Consider the following 21,797-nt stretch of genomic DNA (forward strand, 5'->3'; position numbering starts at 1 on the left):
AAAGATTTTATTTCTTGGAATTATTTAAAGTGTTTAATTTTTTTCTAGTTCTTTTTCGAGTTGGAAAAAATTAACTACGGTGATGAAAATCACATTAAAATCTCAATAAATACTTGTTAGTCATAAAAAAAAAACCGTGCTACTTCTACAATTATTTCAACATACATACATATAACAAAATCTTATGAAATTTTGAAATGTATGTTAAATTATGAATCCCTAAGTATAGACTCAATCAAAGAAGCTAAATGTCTTCTCCATTTTTTTAACTTCATAATGTTTATCTTGTTGAAAATTTGAGTTTTAATAATAATACAAAATGATTTAATGAACTGTTCCTTGCAATCAAAAAATCAAATAATATCTATATTGATACATTGATAATAGGTATAGTTTCAACTATATTAAAAGGATTATTATTTTTGATAGGTAATAAACATAAAAAATAATGGATTTAAAATCTCTATAGTTAAAGCAAAAGAAACAGCTTCATCTTTAAATGAACCTGCACAATTAAAAAAAAATTTTAGAATATTTAAATGGAACTGATTCGTATGCAGAATTAGAATAATTTAATCATTAAACTCATAACTTGATAGACAATTTTAAATCCTTTAGAGATACTAAAATGAATTTGTAATTATTCATTAAAAAATATTTATACTAATATTGTTATACAACTCAGAATTATTTTGAACAATACTGGTAACAACTACAACAAGTGAAATAAGTTTCAATAAATTGAAAAAAATTAAATGCTATCTAAGTCATTCAATTACACAAGAAAAATTAACAAATATGGAAATACTATCTATTAAACGTGAGTTGGCTTGAAAAATCAATTTTGAAAATGTAATTGATAAATTCGCAACAAAAAAGCTCGAAAAATAAAGTGTTGAAACTATGTAAAGGGTATCCGGCCAAAATAACAAAACAATAACCACGAATGTAAAATTCACGAATTAATAATGGCGAAAATAAAAACAATAAAATAAATAAAAACAAATCTTCAAAAGCAGAAATGTATGAAATAGCGAGGGGCACTGATGAACCTTGCAAGAACTCTGGTTAGGGTATGAATACAATGGAATTATAATCCATCGAGTTTATACTATGTATCATTGACAGAATATAATTAGGTAACGATAAGGTAAAACGACATACCTGATCTTGAAACGTCGCAGAACCGAAAGCCCATATACATGCGAACACAAAATACATCTCGTACACTTCCCTGGAGGTTTCTGAAGGACAGTTGGTTGGAGTCAGAAGGCACTCAAGTAAAGTACACAACATATGTATGTGCGTTATCTCCGGTACGGGCGTTATAATTTTGAATTTAGTTTTTAGCGCCTCTATGCAGACGGATACGTACTTCTCGAACAGTACCACGAGAGCGGCCTTTTCGGTCGCATTTTTTCTCGTATCGATCCAACTGGCCACATACGGGTTCCAACCAAGATCCGTTGGATTTATATAAAGGATACCGGCACGGGAAACGGTGGCAGGAGTGGCCGATCGCAAATTAGATATTTCGAACAGTAGGCGCATGGACGGTGTCAGTGCAATACGTTCATTGCTCGCCAAAGTCAGTACCTGCAGCATATGATCGTTTTATATCATAAGTTATGTAATTATTATCTATATCAAGTCGAAATCTCATATTCATAATAATCCACGTGCCTTGTTATCGTCCATGACCGTGTTTAAAGATTCTATCCACATCGGATCAATATCGCCATCCATCACCATCCATTTTGCCCCATTGCCGGGCATTTGAGCTTGTTCTCTTATCAGACACGAAAATAATCCTAGCCGATAAAAACAAGTGATCACACACGTTCATTACAACGAAAATTGTCCAAACTGTACCATCCACCCATTCCCTGGTAGCCGGACTAATAACGCCAAACAACTCGTCGTTGGTGACTGCTTTTGGTTCGATATCGTTGTAGTAAGGTTTCAATTTCAGGTTTGAATAAGTTCTGTACAATGTTTTCCATACCTCAGACTTACCCGTGCCCGCCGAGCCAATTATAAAAACAGAATGTCGTACTTCTAATAACTCCACCAATTGTATAACCTGTGTTGATCAAACGAACATTTCGACAACTTATAACGATCTGCTCTGGATACTAATAATAATAATACTTACTTTGAGAATAAAGTTTTCCTCCGGTTGAAGTTTTAGGTCGAGCGTAGCTTGTCGAATTTGCTTTTCAAATTCAAAGTCACGTTTTCGAGGTACATCAAGTGTAGGGAACAAATCACCGATAAGTCCCATGAATATATTGGTATCTTCAGTGACAATTTTTGGAGTATTAAAATCTCTAAGAGCTCGCATTAAAACTTGATCTTCCGGACGATTTCTATCGGCCCTCTATAATTAAAATCAGGAAATATTAAGATATTTAATTTAAAAATATCTATGCGTATTGTATTTTATACATACATAGTTGAACTTATTAATTTGATTTTTTAAACATTTAAAAAGTAATGTTATTGAATAAATTATTAATTATAATGTATTTTTACTTTTAACGATCCTGCAACCACCAATAGTGATTTAATAGCACGAAGACCCCAATCATAATGATCTTGTTTTGATAACAATTCTTTGCAAAGTGAGTATAACGTTAAGAATTTTCTAGCAAGTATCCTCGCGTTTTGAAATCCTTCAGCTATCAAGTTTATTTCACAAATCAATTCGAAATCTGGTACCACCATGGCACAAGGCCTATAAAAATTTAAAAATAAATACAACTTTATATTCGTTGGACAGTAATTTAAGTAAACATTCTATAGCCATATTAGAATTTAAGAGAAAAGCCGGGGCGTTCTTGAGGGGGATACGAATGAGGTAGTTGTCCCGGGCATCACCCATTTTCGCCAAAAAAATTAATTCGTTTTGGGAAAAGCTCATTTGCGCCAAATTCACCTGCGTAAACATTTCACATTAACTCCTCATATACAGTGAAACCTCGATTATCCGAATATTATTTCGTTCCGAAATAATTATAATAAAAATATTATAATATATTTATTTATATATTTATTTTTCTCAAATAATAACTAAATAATAATAATAGTAATTTGTTTTTATTTTATTTATTAGCAATAAACGCCTATGTTGGCTCAAGTACAGTAGGTAATATCTATTACATATGCGTGTCCAGACTTTTTTCACAGAGTGTGCAACCCTAACCACAATAATTCTTACTAACTCAATAAGGTTATCTGAGTATAGTATAACTGGTCTTTCATTAAAGTAAATGAGTATACTCAGAGATTATACGAAAAAAAAACAATTCTAGGACTTTTTCTAAAAGACCTTTTAAATACAGTGGAACCTCGATAAGTCGAAATTCAAGGGAAATGCAATTTTTTTCGACTTATCGAGGTTTCGACTTACTAAGGTTTTCGAGTTATCAAGGTTTTAGAAAAAAAATTCGACTTAAAGAGTTTTTAAAATGTATGTATGTATTAAAGTTTTTAAGTAGCAACTGGCAATCAGTGCCGGCGCTAGATATTGCGGGGCCTTGGAAATTAGCCTTTAGGATATAAAATGTCAATGTGTCTCACGGTATTAAAATGATAATTTAAAATTACAGGGACCCTTTGACAAGCGTGGGGCCCTGGAAAAATATTCTATTTGTCCTCCCCTAGCGCCGACACTACTGGCAATACCGATACAAATGAAAAATATTGTTGTGTGCCGAGATTGTATTAATCAATGTTGATACATACGATAATAAACACAATAAATGCGATTAGAAAAAAAAATCATCGGTACGTTTAGACAAATGTTTATAAAGCTATCCGTCATTATCCGTCTATATTCGGAGCACAATATGTTCGAGTTATCTATAGTTTTTTTTTTTGAGTAATCGAGATTTGCGCAAGGGAACAGAATTTTTTTCGACTTATCAAGGTTCTACTGTATATCCATTTTACTATCTTAACGCATCCGACGAGATATTTCATCTTGACAACCATTAAATGTTTAATCGTTATAGTAATGTAGGTAAATAATTACAGGATATCCTTATTATTATATTCATATACATTAATAGATAATTATGCGGATTCACGTTGGTTTTGCAAAAAGTTGGTATGGGTTTGCGGCAGTGGCCACTTCATCTCGCAGGGAGTGCAAATGCATATCCTGCCACCCCCATGGACAAGCGTATGATTTCTTATCATAACATTGGCACAATATGAAATCAATATACATAATACAATATATGATTAGCAAACAACAATTATTAAATTACATTTAAGTGAATTCGAAATATTTTCGGGGAGCATATCCGATGAGGAACGCACAATCCAACATAGTATGATGATAATCAAATAGATATTATGTCCGATAGTATAACGGTGTTTAATATGGTGATAAACATTGATACTTGCGCGAGTTACGTGAATTAATGCAACTGATACACAAAACACATTTGACAGAAATAATGGTTTCCGGTGGATGGTTCATGACGCGAGGTCATGTTTTTCAAGTCGCGGAACTTATACACAGACGGACTCGGTGAGAGTCAGACTTTCTTGCGACCGTTCCAGGTCCTCCTCCTATGATGGGGAACCGGGTGTCGTGATGACGGTGCGACCCGCGGACTGGAGGTTGATTGGAAAAGATAAACGCAGCCGTCGACGGCCGTTGTGATAACGGTCACCGCGCAGTCCACGTCAGAATGCAAATTAATTTTTTTAGCTAACTGAAAAACAGATTTCTAAATACAACATTTTAAATATGTACTAAGGAATACAATTTTGAAAATTTTGAAAACCTGGTTCCAAGTAGTTCCTAATTAGTTCCAAAATATTGGTGAAGGTTTGAAGTTGATAGGTCAAAGTGGATAGAGGGCAACTTCATGGACGTATTTTATAGGATGTAATTCATAGATACGAAGATCGATTCTCGATAAATGATATTCTCCTTTGCATTTTTTTTTTTTTTTTTTAAGAAAATGTTTTCGTATTAAATCATCGTGAACATCATCAAAATAACTCGCATTGCAATACTACATGTTCCAATGAAATATTGAGATGTGATTATGTAATTTTTATGTTCCATGTATATTACTAGAATACATTGGATTTACATTGTAATGAAATAATACATAAATGTTTCAAATAATGTGATTATAATGTTTTTTGGGTAGTAGTAAAAATAGGGCATAAGTGTTGCATCAATATTTTTTTTAACTCTATGCAACTCGCTTCGCAATGTCACATGTTTTCCGGTAAAATATTACATTGATACAACAATTATTATAATTATAACATTGATACAACAATTCATTGCACAGTAGGATGCGATAAAATTGTGCTGAATTAATTGTTCAAAATTTGATTTTCAAATGCAATATTATCAGCTAAAGCTTTAGATTTATCATATCCGATAATATAGCAGGATTTACGTTCGACCATTTAATACCAAGTAATTTAAAATCACTTACTATTATAAACGTGCATTTAGGAAAATGTAACCTTAAATTTTCAATCTCTACGCAGTATTGTTTAAATGTATCAACTGTTTAAAGGAATATACATAGTTAAAAGTATAATTTTAAAATTAACAGTTTTAAATGATACGGCTAGACTTTCAAGTGAAAGATTAGTTAAAGTAAGACTAGTAGGGCAAAAATGATTATTTCTAGTTATGAGAACGCCTTCCTCCTCCTTTGACATGAACACTATTTAAATGATTAGGATCATTAAGAAATACTGTAAAGCTAGACATACCTAATTCGTTACTATTAATATCATTTATCAGCCAGATCTCAGATAAAATAAAAAAAAAAACAATTCGGTGCAGGCACAGGTCATAGAAGTGGAACTTCCTCGACAACAGTCATGGTGATATTAAACTATTAATGTACAATCCAGTGGTGTTTTGACAAAAAAACTAGAGAGTATACGCGTATTTAAGGATCTATGACAATGACTATTGTGTATTCATTAGGATCAAGACTTATCAGATTTTATCACTCAAAAGACGCTCGCTCCGCTCGTGAGTATTCAAATCTTTTCTGGATCTCATGGTCACAAGTATAAACTTTAATATATAAAAAAAAAAAAAAAAATGTGAATTAATTTTATCCCATATATAAAAAAAATGTGTATTAATTTTATCCCATATTATTTCTTGATTTATTTAAGTATTTAAAGCTTCTATAGAAAATTCAATAATTGCCCGATTTTAAAGGCAAAAAATATAATATAATATTATTATATTTATTTTTTTATTTACAATTATTGTAAAATAAAAGCATAATAATGTAATAGTCAAATAGGTAACTACAAAGCATATAAAATACATACAATTAACTTTAACAGAATCTATATATAATAAAAAGGAATGAATGACAACGGTTAAAATTGATTATAGTTTATCAGCAATGAATCAACATTGATCACGGGTAACAATAAATTGGAGATGAAAGATGTTTATTTGGAACGCCAGCGCATTCTGTTATCAGGAATCCATTACTACTACAATTCTGGCTCTATTTGAGACATTTTAGGCGTTTCCAATATTTATCATTGCGTGAGCTATCTATGTTTATTTAATCAATGATCACACTATCTAGTATTTTCTTGTATAAAAACGTCATCGGCCGCTTGTAGGTATTATAAATTGATACCTAATGAATATAGTTAGACGATAATCGATGGTTATAAATAATAATCAATTATCAATGTTATTATTAACCTAAGTATCAATAACAAGTTTTCTAAAAATAAACGTATGTCCTATGGATTTTTTTCTATTTATGAAGTATACGAGCGTATACGTGAGTAAACGTGCGTATTGGTGTTACTTTTATGAAGTACATATACGTTAAATCATCATGATAGTTCACGGGTATACGTCGTATACCCGCGTATACCCTTCAAAACACCACTAGTACAATCTACAGTTACTGTCGTAGAGATTTCATTTTTATTATTTGTCTTTGCAGAGAATTATTTAGTAATCAAAATGAGAAGATCTATAAAGAAAGAGAAACAGGGCTGAATTTAGACTTTCGGATGCCCTGGGCAAATCGATTTTTCTAGGCTCTTATCAGTAAGAAATTAACATTATCCATGTAGTAAAGGAAAAATTAAAAATTTGCATACTTGCCCGTTAAAATGACCTGCCTATACTTTTTTATTTCAAGTTTAAAATACCACTGTTTATGCTACACAAATCACATATTTCTGTATGTATAATAATATCACAGTTTAATTAAATGTAATATACAGTAAATACTAAATAGTTAGTAATAGTAAGTAATAAAAAAATTTTTATAAATATGGTAATTTTAAAAGTAATAAGTCTGACTTAAAATAATTATATATACATTTGGTTTTTTTAATGTCACGCACATGAGTGTGTATAGGTATAAAATTAAGGTACGTAACGTAGGCCGCACATCGACGGAAGCCTACATTATTATCAGTGCTGCGTTTGCTATCTCCTACAAAATGTGTGTATTAGTATAAAATGTGACGAATTTTCGTTGCATTCCTGTGTGCCGCGACCTTGAAAATTTACTCGCAGCGCGCGTATAGAAGTTTCACTTCAATAATCATAATGATTTTAGGAAACAAAGTTTTGACGAAAATCGAAAAATTTAGATTTTAAACCATGGACACATTTTGATAATAGCCAGATAATAACCAGATAAGGTATTACAATTTTTACTTAAATTAGAATTTTTATTTACATATGAGAAATTAAAAATATTACGTGATGAGTGAATGAGAGATGTACTTAAGCCATAAATCAGTTTTTTTGAACCAGTTTGGGAGAACCGTGAGAATATTTTATAAACCAGTTACCATCATCAGAACCATTTCTTCTGTTACGTTATTTTTTTAATGCTGATAAACTGGACCTTTGAAAGAAGGTTAAATCCGTTGTAATCCACACATTCTTCCAACGTGGGATGTTTGACAAATGTTTTTTTTGATTTTAATATCGCAAAGACTGATTGAGGAGAATTAAGTACAATTCTAACAGGTTTAGGCTTAATTGATTGTTTACCCAGTCTTACAACTGATGAGATAGAAATATCAAGATGTAACGACTCAATAAGATCAGTTGCAAGCTTCGTCTCATCATTATACAATTCGTCAATGCTAAATACAATTATTATTACGCGACTTATTTTACCTATCTTGAATTTATTTAGCAAAATCTATACCAAAAATGTTATTCCCAACAGCAAGAGAACGAAAAGAATCAACAGACCACTATTGATATCATCAATTTCTTTTTTTTATTTAATGAAGCAATCTCAGCTGAGAAATAATTCATTTTGACTAAAATTGCTATTGAATTATTTTCTTGGGTTAACAATTTAGTATAAATAGCAGTGGTGAAGCACGAGTATTTAAGTTGGGGAGACATTAAAATAATACGTTACACCCCCCCCCCCCATTTATGTATTCATGATAAAAAGGACACGGTATTTTATTTTTTCTTATGAGTAGTTTACTATTCCATCATTCAACATTTCATTAATTAAATCATCAGGCATAGTAGCAAATGACAATGGTACATTATTTTAATATTTAGATACGAATATCACACCAGAAATAAATAAATCGTAAAAAAAAACTAACCAATAACTACGATAGCAAAATTGCGTTGACTGATAACGCATCAACGCGAAAAGCAATGACGATTACAATAATATATATTAAAATTAAATAATAAATACGAACGCGAGACATGTCTCATAGCGTAATAATAATCCCCACTCAATAACATATTTCCCCTGCACACCGTGCCTTCAAAAACGAGACGTTGCAACGCGTCGTCTCATAATATTAATTTTTACATCTGTATTTGTATGTTTATAGAATTAACCACTACGTCACAACGGACGACAGCTCGCGTGCACGGTCCGCAACTAATCTATTTTAAGAATACTAATATGGTATGGTACAAAAGTGAAACTATGATAAATATTGAAGTAAATATTATATAAAAATAAATAAAATATAATAAAACCAAATTATGTATCCGTATTAAAAGTGGGTAGACATTGTCTCATTGTCTCCTATGACGCTTCGCCACTGATTAATAGATTGTATATCATTACGAATAATTTTTAGAGATTTCATAATATCAGCAAATGAATATTCATTTTTATTTCCATTTGAGTTTGTCTTTGGAATAGGAAATTTAGTGTTCATTATAACAATACACGTATGATATAGATTACTAAAAAATAAAACTAAAAATTGTAGTTTGCAATTGATCTGTTGTATAGAATAATCGACTTAATTAGGTACGAGCCGATCGACGTTTATACGATCAGGCGAACGTAAAACGATAGGAAAAACGATTAGAAAAAAATAAACTTATAACATAGATAAAAGAGCGAAACAAACACACACACGTCTATGGTGTGGTCCTTGTTTTTGGAGTTTTGAAATCTTAAACACAGATCCCTTAATTTTGTTTTAATACATATATAAATAAGGTATGTGATCCCCAAGAGTGTTGAATATTTGAATTTGGGGGTAATTTTTTAATTTTTTCCCACTATCTCATAAACTAATATTCTCATGATAAAATTGTATAGAGCTTTTATTATCAATATTTTTTTAATAAAAAATATTCAGGTTGTTCAAGATTACTGAAAGCAATATTCTCGATCCACCAAAGAACCTCTTAAGAAACCGTATATTTAAATTAATAATAAATAAGTATTGTCAATTTTATAAATCATAATTCATTTACTGTTAACGTTTCCTTCTATCATCATTAATATTATTAAAATTACGTAAAGTAATTTAAAAAAATTAAAGTTTGTTCTTTTAAAATGTCATACAAAAAAAAATGTATAGAAAATATAATTTCAAATCAATTTTATAAAAGATTTTTAGTTGTACAATTAATTTATCTATAAGAAAACAGCGAAAACAAAAAAAAAAAATAATAATAATAGTGGCCATAGAACATAATAGATTCAATATCGTTTTATTTGTCAAGATAAAGGTTTCGGTGACATTTTTATAGACATTTCTTATAGGAAATATGTTTATTTAAAATAAAAGTTTTGTACAATTTTTTTGTCATTTTTCGAGATAATGAGAAAAAATTAAACAACTATCTTCGAGTTTAAATATTCAACCCTTTTGGGGCACGTCATAGAGTTAGTCTACCGTGACCGAAATTCACTCACTTCATTTTTATATGTATTAGAACAAATTTAAGGGGTCTCGCATAAAATATTTCGAAAAAAAAATTATATCTCTATTACTAATGGCCACCCTAGTGTACAACGCACTGTACTGTACTGTAATTATGTACTGTACTATACTGTTATGTAATATTAATGATCGATACAATTTTATTTAAATGATAGTCAATTTTAGTCAATTGTACGATTTTTTTAAAAATAATAGTCAATAATACGTATTTATTTCAAATAATAATTTATAATTATTAGTTATACATTTTTTTTTAAAATTATATGCTATAGGTATTAATAGTCAATAGTACGAACATTTTAAAATAATCAATTAAATTAATCATAATAAATAAATTATAATAAAATATAAATAAATATATTATACGTATCACACATCCTAATCTTTATTCTAGTTGAATGCAACTATTCGTATATATTCATAACACGTTATTTTTTTTATTTTAATAGTTTTTAATTGCTTTTAAAGTTTTTTTTAATCTTGTTTTAACTTGTACATTTTTATGAGGGTTAGGTATATTTTTAACGCTACTATTTATTTTAATATAAATATCTGTTTGGATTGTTTTAATTAAAATGTCTAAAAATTTAAAAATATTAAGTTAAGATTTATAAAATTGTTCATTAAAGTAAAAATGAAAAGATTTTCAATTATTAGTGGTTCTAATTAAATCAGCTATAAATCAACTACTGTACATGAACTAACCAAGTTGTTAATATAAAATGTTTACGTAGGTAAATTTGGGGTAAATGGACCGTCAGAAATAACATACTTTTTTTTATTTTAACGCAAATGGACTATATTCAAAAATAATTTATTTATTTTGGTGCAAATAGGTAACTGCCGTTGTCTCCCATCGCCTTTTTTTCATCAAATTCTTGTTATATATTATTAAGTCAATTGATATTTTTTCGATAAGATATTTTTATAAGACTACTGTAGTTTTTAAAAGGAAGGATGATTACCAAATTATTTTAATTTATTACTAAGTGACTTATAAGATAAAACTAACATAAAATACTGGTATATTTTTTATTAGTTATTTTAAAATAACATTTCGCGTATCTATAATTTTTTATTTTGATCTTGTATTATTTTAAATATAGACACAACGCAATGACTTTATATCAATTGCCTAACTGAAAATCGTAGATAAAGAAAGAAAAATTATGGGATGGAAAATAATAATTATGGAAATTATTAATTTTAATATGTACAATAAATACGAGTATATTATAATAAATGTACAATAATCGCGATGGTATAAAAAGAGTATAATTTATAGGTATACATCTATTGCGCCAATCAAAATTCGAGTTAATACATTTTGTGATTACCTCATTGATACATATATTGATGAAAATGCAACTTTTCCTTCGTATCTTTGGTCATCGTGTGACATATCAGGTGTAAGAACAACAAATGCCTGTGAGGCATTTCACTCAGCGTTTGAGAAATATTTTTATTCACCTCACCCAAATATTTTTGTTTTTTATGAAGTTTTAAAAATAATATAACGCAACAATCATAATAGGCATTCTCTTAGTAATCACAAATATACCAAACTCTAAATTTATGATAAAAAAATAAATAGTAAAATAGAAATAACTAATTTTGATATTAGACCTAAAAACATTTCAAAATTTTTAAGATAAGTGTATATATATATATATAAATATATATAGGTATATATGTTTAATATAATAATAGTGTAAATACCAAATATGTAGAATGATAAGTTTCATTTTAATTTTAATTTTTGTTTTTAGCCATTATGATTTTTACTTGCAGTGTAAGTTATTTTACCGGCGCAATAGATGTATACCTTTTAAATATACCCTTTTTATACCGGCGTAATAGATGTTTATTATCTAGGTAGTGTCCCAAATGCGGCGCAATTGACGAATACCGAACGCAATTAAGGAAACTCATAAGGATCTTAAGAGGCAATAATTGGGTTTGTTAAAGAACCGTTACCATCCCTCCAAATATTTAACTTTCTACAGAATATTGCATCTACCTGAACAAGGCTTTAAGATTTTCAGGGAGTTCTGCTCGTCCTGCATATCCGGGGTTCATAGTTATGAACATGCCAATGGTCGGTATTAGATTTACGTTGTCACCCAATAGAAAACATGTATTCTTTTTCGCTTTAATGGAGTCCAATACGGATTTTACTTGAGTCGCAACCACGGATAAAACTTCAACGGATATTCTATTGAACTCATCAAAACATCCCCAAGCACCTGTCTGAGCTAGACCCTTATAAATATTTCCACATGACTGAAAACATGTAATAGTTTTTATATTATTGATTATTTATTATACTATAGTTACTTATTTGAGTAATATTCAAAACTCACCCTATAATCCATTTGTTCCGAACAATTAAAAACGTAGACCATCATTCCTATAGATTTTCCCAAATCTTTGGTTGTTTCTGTTTTGCCGGTACCTGCTGGTCCAGCAGGAGCACCTCCCATAATCAAATGTAACGACTAATGTAAGTAACACAGTTGATGAAAAAAAAAAAAAGAACACGTGTTTAAAAACTAAACTATCGCAATGAAATTTACCTGTGTTAATGTTATATAACATCTGTCAGTCAACGGAGTCACAACCAATCTAGGGGTATTTCCCAGATATTCGTATGAATATCGAAACTCTGCGTCACAAATGTTAGCAAAACAATCTGATTCTTTTAAATCCCACCTTTTCAAGCGAAAACTTATATAAATTTCATGCTCAAAATTAAATATTGGTTACATTTATACTACCTGTGTCTTAATTGTGATTGCCACTGAAATGAAGAAGCCGTTTCAATTTTCTGTTGAATCAATTTAGCCACCACATCTCTGCAATGTACATCGATTGTACAAATTGTGTTTACTTTTTGTCTTTCTCCCTTAGTCAAGTCACCCAATAATAGATCAATAAGTTCGTTTAACTGTACTATCTGGAATCATGTGTGTATTCAATATTTATGTAGTATGTTTATTTATATGTAACTATACGGAATGAAATTTATTGTTTCTACCTGTTTTTTATTGTATTCCTTCAACGCGTTTTCATGACCCAATTCTAAATGAGCAAAGGCTTCGTTGGTCTCACTAGTCCACCAAATTTGAATGCCACATAAAGCTGCCTGAGCCGGATAATCAAATATCCATAGTCTCCTTGGTTTTTCGTCATAAGACCTCACCGCTTTATCAAAATATTTACGTCCTGATGTACGCATTATGTCCGTCAATTTATTTAACCATTTTTCAACCTAAATATTAAACATTGTAAATACATTTTGAAAAACTAAAATTATAGAAAATGATTATTATTCACTTGTCCGGAACATTCACAATTCCCATAAAAGTCAACATATTCACCATCCTTGGCATGCATACCAACCGCTAATTTATCTTTCGAAAACTTCAGTTGTGCTATCGAATCGTACAACTTGATTAAGTGTCTGTAGACATAATTTAATGAACAGTATAAGAGATAAAAATATTTTTGTTCAATTTACTTGCATACGGCCTCTGGATTATTCCCATTTGATAAGATATCTAATAGATCAGTCGACGATATAAAATAAAATCTAGGATATGTCAAACGTTTTGTTTCCAAGTATTGTGCCAGAACTTTTTCACATTTCGATAATTCATCTTGTATGTTAACAAGTTTGTTATATAATCCAGGTTTACTAGTGCCTTTTATGACGTTTGGATTAGCTTCTATATCCGTCAATATCGCCTATTATAATGTAATTAAAACAATTTATAGTCGTGCAACTATATTTTATATATTTTGATATGTATATTATAAATATTATGATCAGTGTTGGGACTTATCTAGATAGATTTTTTGTCATCTTTTATCTTATCTAGATAAATAACGCTAAGTTATCTAATTACTTATCTAAGATAAAATGTTTACTTATCTAGATAATTGTCTGAATTCTTGACAAGATTAGAGTTATTTTTATTCTTGTATGGAGACGAATCCAATAAATTAGAGATCATCAAAATCGGTCTAGCCGTTCTTGATTTATAAATTCTGTAACTAACCCGACTTTTTTTTATATATATATATAGATTTTGTATTCATAATTATAATTTGTGTATTATTAATAAGTAATTATTATTTCTTGGTATAACATTTTGTTTGTATTTTCATGTCGGAAAAATATCTTTGGTATTTTTAAACTTAATTTCTTATTTTTCCATGGAAGTTTCAAATATAGTTATTATTATTATATATATTTTATTTTAGTATACACACGTAACTAATACACTGAATAGTCAATACTTCACTCTTGGAACCCGTAAAGTCGTAACTACTTATAGAATAATAAAAATCATCAAATTGAGATTATATGGAAAATAATATTGTTAACTTAAAATAATCTCTTATGTATTCTGTATTCATCCTGATACTATGCAATTTTCATTTTTTTTTTTTTTGTGTTACATTTTAGTGATTAATTATCATTAAATACTGTACTTTATATATAAATACTGCTTAATGGTACACTACATTACTACAATAAACATTAAACATTTAGGTACCTATTGATAATAATGATTATAATTGTGTCTTCATAGATATTATTACAAATATGAAATATTGACCAACAAATAAAATTTTTTGAAAATATCTTTTTTTTTTTATCTAGATAAAAATGAAATTATCTTTTATCTTTATCTAAATATTTGAAATTTTTTTATCTATTATCTTTATCTAGATGAATTTGGACATATTATCTTTCATCTTTATCTAGATAAATTTTGCATTATCTATTCCCAACACTGATTATGATATATCATATTTTTATTCACCTTAAATTCCTTATCGAGCGTTTCGAATCGTCTTGTGTCCTCTGGTAGTTGTATTCTTATGTCATCAGATCCAATGAATATTGCTTCCAAATAAACCCATGTTCTTTGTACTTCTAACCATATATTTATTACTCTGTCAGCGGTGTTCAATTTCGTTTGCCAATTCGCTACTTCATCGTAAAAATGTCCTACAAATTTTGAGTTCAACATATTTTGTAATTGGACTTGATTGTCTTCTAAAATTTCTATTAGCTCTTCTCTGACTTTAAGTAAATTATATTGTGTTCGGTTATGTGGCAGATACTCAAATTGCATTGTGTTCCAAATTTCAGCAAATTCTTTCAAGGACTTTTCCATATTCATCTCTTTTACGGACTTATCGACAATATTTTTTACATCATCTTCGCATTTGTGTAAGTTAAGTGACACTAAATCATTTAGTGTTGTAGATTTTTCAATAGAAAATTTTACCTATAAAAAAGATTAATTATATAATCTATTATGTATAACAGTGGCGTGTATATTGTAATAACCCGAAAATACAAAAATAAGAATAAAAAAGAAATAGGGAATATAATGGTGAGATGTATGTAGGTGGTATGGTATCTAAAAATATATGTATTATGGGTTGATTACCTTTCTCCTGGTTTAAGGGAGGGCTCTCGGGTTTACAAAGGTTCGAAAGCTGATCAGTGCAAATCGACAGTCTGGCAAGCCAAATAAAATAACACTTACTTGTTTTGTAGCAGGTATTCAAATACCGATGATCTGTGCATTTACAACTATCACAGAAATGTAATGAGTTTGAAATGAAATGGGACAAACACAAGATTTGATGTACTGCAGTTGGACACTTTTCAACACTCACACAGAAAACTCAAATCAAACAAATTAATTATAAAAGTTAAATATTCGTACACGATGGCCACTTGTTGCAGGATACTTCTTTAATAATCTGACGCTCGGTGCTCACGCATTGACGACTTAAAATCAAGAGCCCCCTTCGCACATGTCGGTGGCTTATGAGTAAGATACTCCTTGTGCACGCACTGGCGGTCTATGGACAAGAGCTCTGGGAGAAAGTTGTGTACCCCTATAATATAAAGGAGTATGGCCGAATGCACCTTGGACTGATCGTTTCAAGATGTGACCTACTTATGATGTCAATGGAGTATTGTAGGGTTAAACCTTTATTGTTGGATTTGTGTTGTCCGTGCAGGTATCGAAAGAGCCGTCATTTATTATTTTTTTTTAATGTTTTAAAATCGAATGATGTATATATATATATATGTACAGTGACGTACATACGAGGGGGGAGGGTCTAAGTTCAAACCCCCCCAGGGCCAAAAAAATAAGAAAGAAAATTGTTTTATTATTGATGACGTGTAATATATTCATAGTTTTATTATTACACTTTGAACTTAAAATATACAACTATACAAATATTATGATAATTAAATAATTATATTGACAGGTGTTTGAAAAGTTTTGTTAATCATGCTGTTTTTATATTCTAATAGCTATTAATTTACTGTAATGTAAAAGTAAACTGTAAATTGGTAAAAAAGTTTTATAAAATAATACCTATTTATAGCAGTTATTTATCATATTATCTGTGCAACGAAAAAAAAAAAATAACGATTATTTTTGTTAACCTCCCCCCCCCAGAGCAAGATTGAATGTACGCCACTGTATATATATATATATATATATATATATATATGTAGGTATGTAATATTATTATAAAATATTTGTGCAATATTTTACAGTCGAATGATGCACATCATTACAGTATATACATATATTAGTGGAATAATATGTAATATTAAATTTATTATTTTCGTAATTCGAAATAATACGGGTTTCTTGTATCTTAAAGTAAGTTTAAAAGCTATTAATTATATTTTAAATGAAATGTTTACATCATTCTCTTACTACCATATTATGGTACCTTATAAGTATATATATATATACATATGACTAGGTCTTAGAAATTATTGCATTTGCAACTTTTCTTCTATTGTTTGGATTTATTGCTAAGTAGGTTATCAATTAATTTCATGCAAGTACGAATTAAAATCTAAGCATTTTTAGTGCAAACATATTCTGAAATATTTTGTAAAATAACTCGCATTTATAATATAATAATTAGAGTACGGTTTTTGAAGGCATTTGCCTTTTTTTTCTATTGCTCTAAAACGAAGCTATGTCAGCTACAAATTCGATTTATACTGCTATACTGCTATGCACGACATTTTATTTTGCTTTTTTTTTTTGCTTTTTTTGCGTTTTTTGAATATTTATGCTTTTTTGGGCATTTTTGGTACATTTTTCAAAATGTGTTCTAAATAAACGTATTTGAAAGGTATTTTTTAATTTTTATTTTATTGTAAAATAATGTATTTTCCAATATCGTATATTGTATATGGCTGGCTCAATCGATTTTATCTCGTTATGTTTGATTTATGGGTATGTTTATCGATGTAATTTAGATACGTATATAGCTTATTGAATATAGTAGATTATTTTATCTTAAAACGACAATAAACACAAAAATATGCTTTTGCTCTGGAAATTATCTACTCAGAATTACAGTTTAGTTTTCGTTGCAACACCGTATAGCTCGTTATTCTTACCGATAGTCACTTACAAAATGCCAAAAATTATTAATTGTAGTGCTCGTCTTCGCAATTTTGTAAAAGAATTTGGTGAAGACATTTTTTCTTGTGACAATGCTGTACTTTTTTGCAAAGTATGTGGTGTTAAAGAATCTGCCGAAAAAAAATATAATATTCAACAACATATCGCTAGAGGTAAACATATCCAGCAGCTAAATATTAGAAATCAACAAGAAAAACCAAAATCTCAGCTTCTAGTCACAGGTATGTCAATGAAGTCATCATTCAACGAAGAACTGTGTAATGTTTTTTTGTCCACAAATATCCCTCTCACTAAATTAAATATACCAACATTTCGCGATTTTCTGCATAAACATACAAAACAAATTTTTACTGACGAGTCTACGCTTCGAAAAAACTATATAGATCAATGCTATACAAATACTATTATTAAAATTAGAGATTACGTCAGGAACAAAAATGTATGGGTGTCAATAGATGAGACTACTGACGTTGAGGAGCGATATGTAGCCAATGTTATAATTGGTACATTGGAAGTAGACAATCCTGGAAAAATATTCCTACTTAACTCAGAGGTGTTAGAAAAAGCCAACCACTCTACTATATCTAAATTATTTGACAGATCTCTTTTTATATTATGGCCTGAAGGTATACTTTATGACAACGTTTTACTTTTTGTGTCGGATGCGGCACCATATATGGTAAAATCAGGAAAATCTTTACAAGTTCTTTACTCAAAAATGGTGCATATAACTTGTTTGGCACATGGCCTACACAGAGTGGCAGAACAGATCAGAATAAATTTTCCAGAAATTAATAGTTTAATATCAAATATTAAAAAAGTTTTTTTAAAAGCTCCATACCGTATAAATTTGTTTAAGAATTTGGCTCCGGGTATTCCTCTACCTCCAGAACTAATTATTGCCCCTCGTTGGGGCACTTGGTTAAATGCCGTAAACTATTATTGTGAACATTTTCTACATATCAAAAATGTTATACTTCAATTGGACTCAGATGATGCACTGGCTATTAAAAACGCTAAAAAATTAGTCGAAAACCCAGAAATTGAAAAAAATTTAATCTACATAAAAAGTAATTTTGGATTTTTGGCTACTGAAATTACACGTTTAGAAACATCTGGGATGCTATTATCAGAATCCGTGTGTTATATAGAAAAGGTTAAACAACAAATTAAACAAGCTTTGGGAAAAACGGGAGAAACAGTTACAAAAAAACTTGATGATGTACTAAACAAAAATTCGGGATTTAAAATTCTTACCATAATATCAAATATTCTAAAAGCCGAAAAAGTATCAAGAGAGGAACTTCCTGAAGACTTAACATGTGATGATTTAATCCATTACAAATTTGCTCCTATTACATCTGTTGACGTCGAACGTAGCTTTTCAAAATACAAGCATATATTGTCCGATCGTCGTAGAAAATTTTTATTTGAAAACTTGAAAAAAATTTTGATTGTTCAATGCAACTCCGATGATATAGGTAAAAAAAATCATTTAATAACTGTTATTTAATTTATTTTTTATAAATTATCTTAAATAGAATAAATTCAATTTACAGATTAATAATTGTGGAAGAATGAAAACTCGGAGAAGCAGGGTTTTTAATAAGTTTATTATAATACCTTTTTTTTTTAAATCATTTTAATACTTTTTTTGTGATAAATTTTTTTTAAAAACCTATTTTTAATGCTTTTTTTAAAGCTTTTTGGAAGATTTAGACAGCTTTATTGCTTTTTTTTTTTAGTGCTTTATTTTAGTTTTTTATTGCTTTAAAATCCGTACTCTAATAATAATATAAAAAATACTTGTATAATTTTTTTTTTAAGTGTTTTGATAAATAAAGTAGTTTATTGCAATTTTTAAATGCAACTTTGGGTAATTTTTATTACAATTTATACAATGAATGTTAATGCTTTTCAGTACAATAACTTCCAAGCCCCACTTACGACAATCTAATTATATTTTTAGATATAATAAACCGTTTTAGTTCTGATTCATTCGGAGTCTAAGACTTTTTTTTTTTTTGTTTATCAGCTTATTGAGCTTATTATACATGTCACTGATGTATACGGTACACTATAAAATCAAAATAATACTCAATAAAAATTAAGTTACATTTGTAACTTCCATTAATTCCGCCCAATGACGTTCTTTCATTGCTGGATTTTGAAGTTCAATTAATGCTCTTAAAGAAGTCATCATATCTTTTATCAGGTTTTCAATGTATGTATAAACTGATAAATCACGAATTTCTTTATCCATTACTTAAAATTAATAATAACGAATAAGTACAATTTAGAAGTTAGGAAACCGATTTTGGTGTTTTATTTTTAAAGTACTTACCTTTCAAATCCTTTGAAAATCGTTTTAGTTCCATATCCATAAACTCGGAATCGATGCTTTTCCATAATGTCGATAGCCATACATCTATCCAACTCTTTACCATAAATATAAAATCCCACAACTGTTTAATCAGCCGCAGTGATTTTTTAGTTGATACTAATATATTTGGCTCAGGTTGTGGTATTTCAAATAATACAGCTTGAGCAAGTAGTTTATCATGCACGTTTTCCAATTCCATCAAAGAGCTATTAGCCCTGTCAATTTCTATGTAAGGGTGTTCACAACCAGCACTAAACAAAATAAATAATAAATTCTAACAATATACTAATGTAAAAATTACAATTAACTCTTTAATATTTACTCGAACTGGATCTGTTTTATAAAATTAATTTTGTACAACATTTCACGTACTCCTAACAAAACAATTCTTCCGCTAATTATTGATCCTTCGGTTTGAATAAGTGGAATCACTTGTAATTTGACATTCAGTGCATTTTTCTTGGTTGTGGTCCATTTTTCAGGTAATTCCTACGTAGAAATTAAAAGTAATTAATGTTAGATTTTAAACAAAAATAAATCTTATTTTGAAAATTTTATTATAAAGACAGTTATTAGAAAGGATTTTTGTTTTTAATATTGCAATAGAATTGAAAAATAATGATCAAACCTGCATTAAGATGTGAACATCATCTGGCATATCTACATCGTAGACTTTAAGTAAATTTAATATTTCTGATAATGGCTCGAACATTGAATCATATTCTATTTGACGTTCACGAACTTTAAACAAATGTCCCATAATACTTACAAGGCCTGCGTAGTCTCCCTCTTCTAATGGTTTTAAAATACCTATATCTGTTTCTGCGGTAAAATCTCGTAAGGAGCGTAAACTAAACAATTTAAATTTTCGGTAATAATAAAAATTGATCATAATTAAGGTAATATAATGGTGCTATACCTGACTACCACTTTGTTTACTAAATAAGTTTTAAACAAATCCGACCAACTAGCGATTAAACTTAAAAGATTTTTTTTGAAAGGCATCATATCGATTGTTAACCAACCATCAAATGTAATATTTTCGTCTATTTTTTTGATTTTCGCATAAAGACTATCAAACGAGTCAATCTACAATTTCATATTTATTAAAATATATATATATATATTAATTATTCAAAACTCAATTTATGCATGCACTTTAGCTTGAAAATCAATGAGTTTCGGCGGGGAGGGTGCTATTAATGGGTTTTCTTCTGCGTCCACTTCAAACTGAAGATTCTCTAGTTCTTCTAGCGTGAGATCTCTACCATAAGTTAAAAAATTTTTTAACGCATCGTTTTGGTCAGTAAGCCATACTGAAGAATAGTCTTGATATTGATCAACGTAATCAAGAGCCTGAAATACAACTAAATAAAATAACTACTCTAACAAATCATAATATATTTTAGTGTTTTAACTGAATAAATAATGAATTATATAGTAACACGAGTATTTACTATTAATAAATAGCTGTGCAAAGTAAATAATAAGAACAATAACACTTGTTAAGAATTATAGAATGTGTCATATTTCACATGACCAAATTGTTTTTATTTGTTCATTTATGTATATTTATATAATAAAGGTCAGTAAACAATTACCAGGTGGAAGCATTGCACTAGCAAGTACCACCTGGTCGTCAATTAAATGCAAAAAGTCAGTAAATTATTAAATAACAATAAAAAAAAATATTG

At 29.2% G+C, this 21,797-nt stretch overlaps 2 protein-coding genes across 2 annotated transcripts in view; one reads left to right on the top strand and one right to left on the bottom strand.

Moving 5' to 3' along the window:
* Positions 1–21,797, bottom strand: part of LOC112682381 (dynein beta chain, ciliary-like) — a 48,231-nt gene that overhangs the window by 25,416 nt on the left and 1,018 nt on the right. Inside the window, exons 4-22 of the mRNA XM_025552958.1 lie at positions 21,262–21,459; positions 21,023–21,192; positions 20,732–20,954; positions 20,426–20,592; positions 20,065–20,354; positions 19,837–19,985; positions 15,060–15,530; positions 13,748–13,974; positions 13,564–13,690; positions 13,265–13,498; positions 13,005–13,183; positions 12,804–12,939; positions 12,591–12,725; positions 12,248–12,510; positions 2,536–2,737; positions 2,156–2,380; positions 1,873–2,083; positions 1,684–1,811; positions 1,165–1,596 (exon numbers count right to left, since the gene is read on the bottom strand). Of these exons, the coding sequence (XP_025408743.1) occupies positions 1,165–1,596; positions 1,684–1,811; positions 1,873–2,083; positions 2,156–2,380; positions 2,536–2,737; positions 12,248–12,510; positions 12,591–12,725; positions 12,804–12,939; positions 13,005–13,183; positions 13,265–13,498; positions 13,564–13,690; positions 13,748–13,974; positions 15,060–15,530; positions 19,837–19,985; positions 20,065–20,354; positions 20,426–20,592; positions 20,732–20,954; positions 21,023–21,192; positions 21,262–21,459 (4,167 nt within the window). The remainder of the gene's footprint in view (positions 1–1,164; positions 1,597–1,683; positions 1,812–1,872; positions 2,084–2,155; positions 2,381–2,535; positions 2,738–12,247; positions 12,511–12,590; positions 12,726–12,803; positions 12,940–13,004; positions 13,184–13,264; positions 13,499–13,563; positions 13,691–13,747; positions 13,975–15,059; positions 15,531–19,836; positions 19,986–20,064; positions 20,355–20,425; positions 20,593–20,731; positions 20,955–21,022; positions 21,193–21,261; positions 21,460–21,797) is intronic.
* On the top strand, positions 17,636–19,365 carry LOC112682378. Its single transcript, XM_025552954.1, has 2 exons — positions 17,636–19,201; positions 19,280–19,365. The coding sequence occupies exons 1-2, from the start codon at positions 17,713–17,715 to the stop codon at positions 19,282–19,284; spliced, it is 1,494 nt and encodes a 497-aa protein (XP_025408739.1). The 5' UTR covers positions 17,636–17,712; the 3' UTR covers positions 19,285–19,365.

This window comes from Sipha flava, unplaced genomic scaffold (assembly GCF_003268045.1).
Source record: "Sipha flava isolate LNK unplaced genomic scaffold, YSA_version1 202_pilon_pilon, whole genome shotgun sequence".
Classification (NCBI taxonomy): Eukaryota; Metazoa; Arthropoda; class Insecta; order Hemiptera; family Aphididae; genus Sipha; species Sipha flava.

Excerpts from the sequence above, each read along its gene's own strand:
- LOC112682378 (XM_025552954.1), top strand. The coding sequence starts at position 17,713 with ATGCCAAAAATTATTAATTGTAGTGCTCGTCTTCGCAATTTTGTAAAA.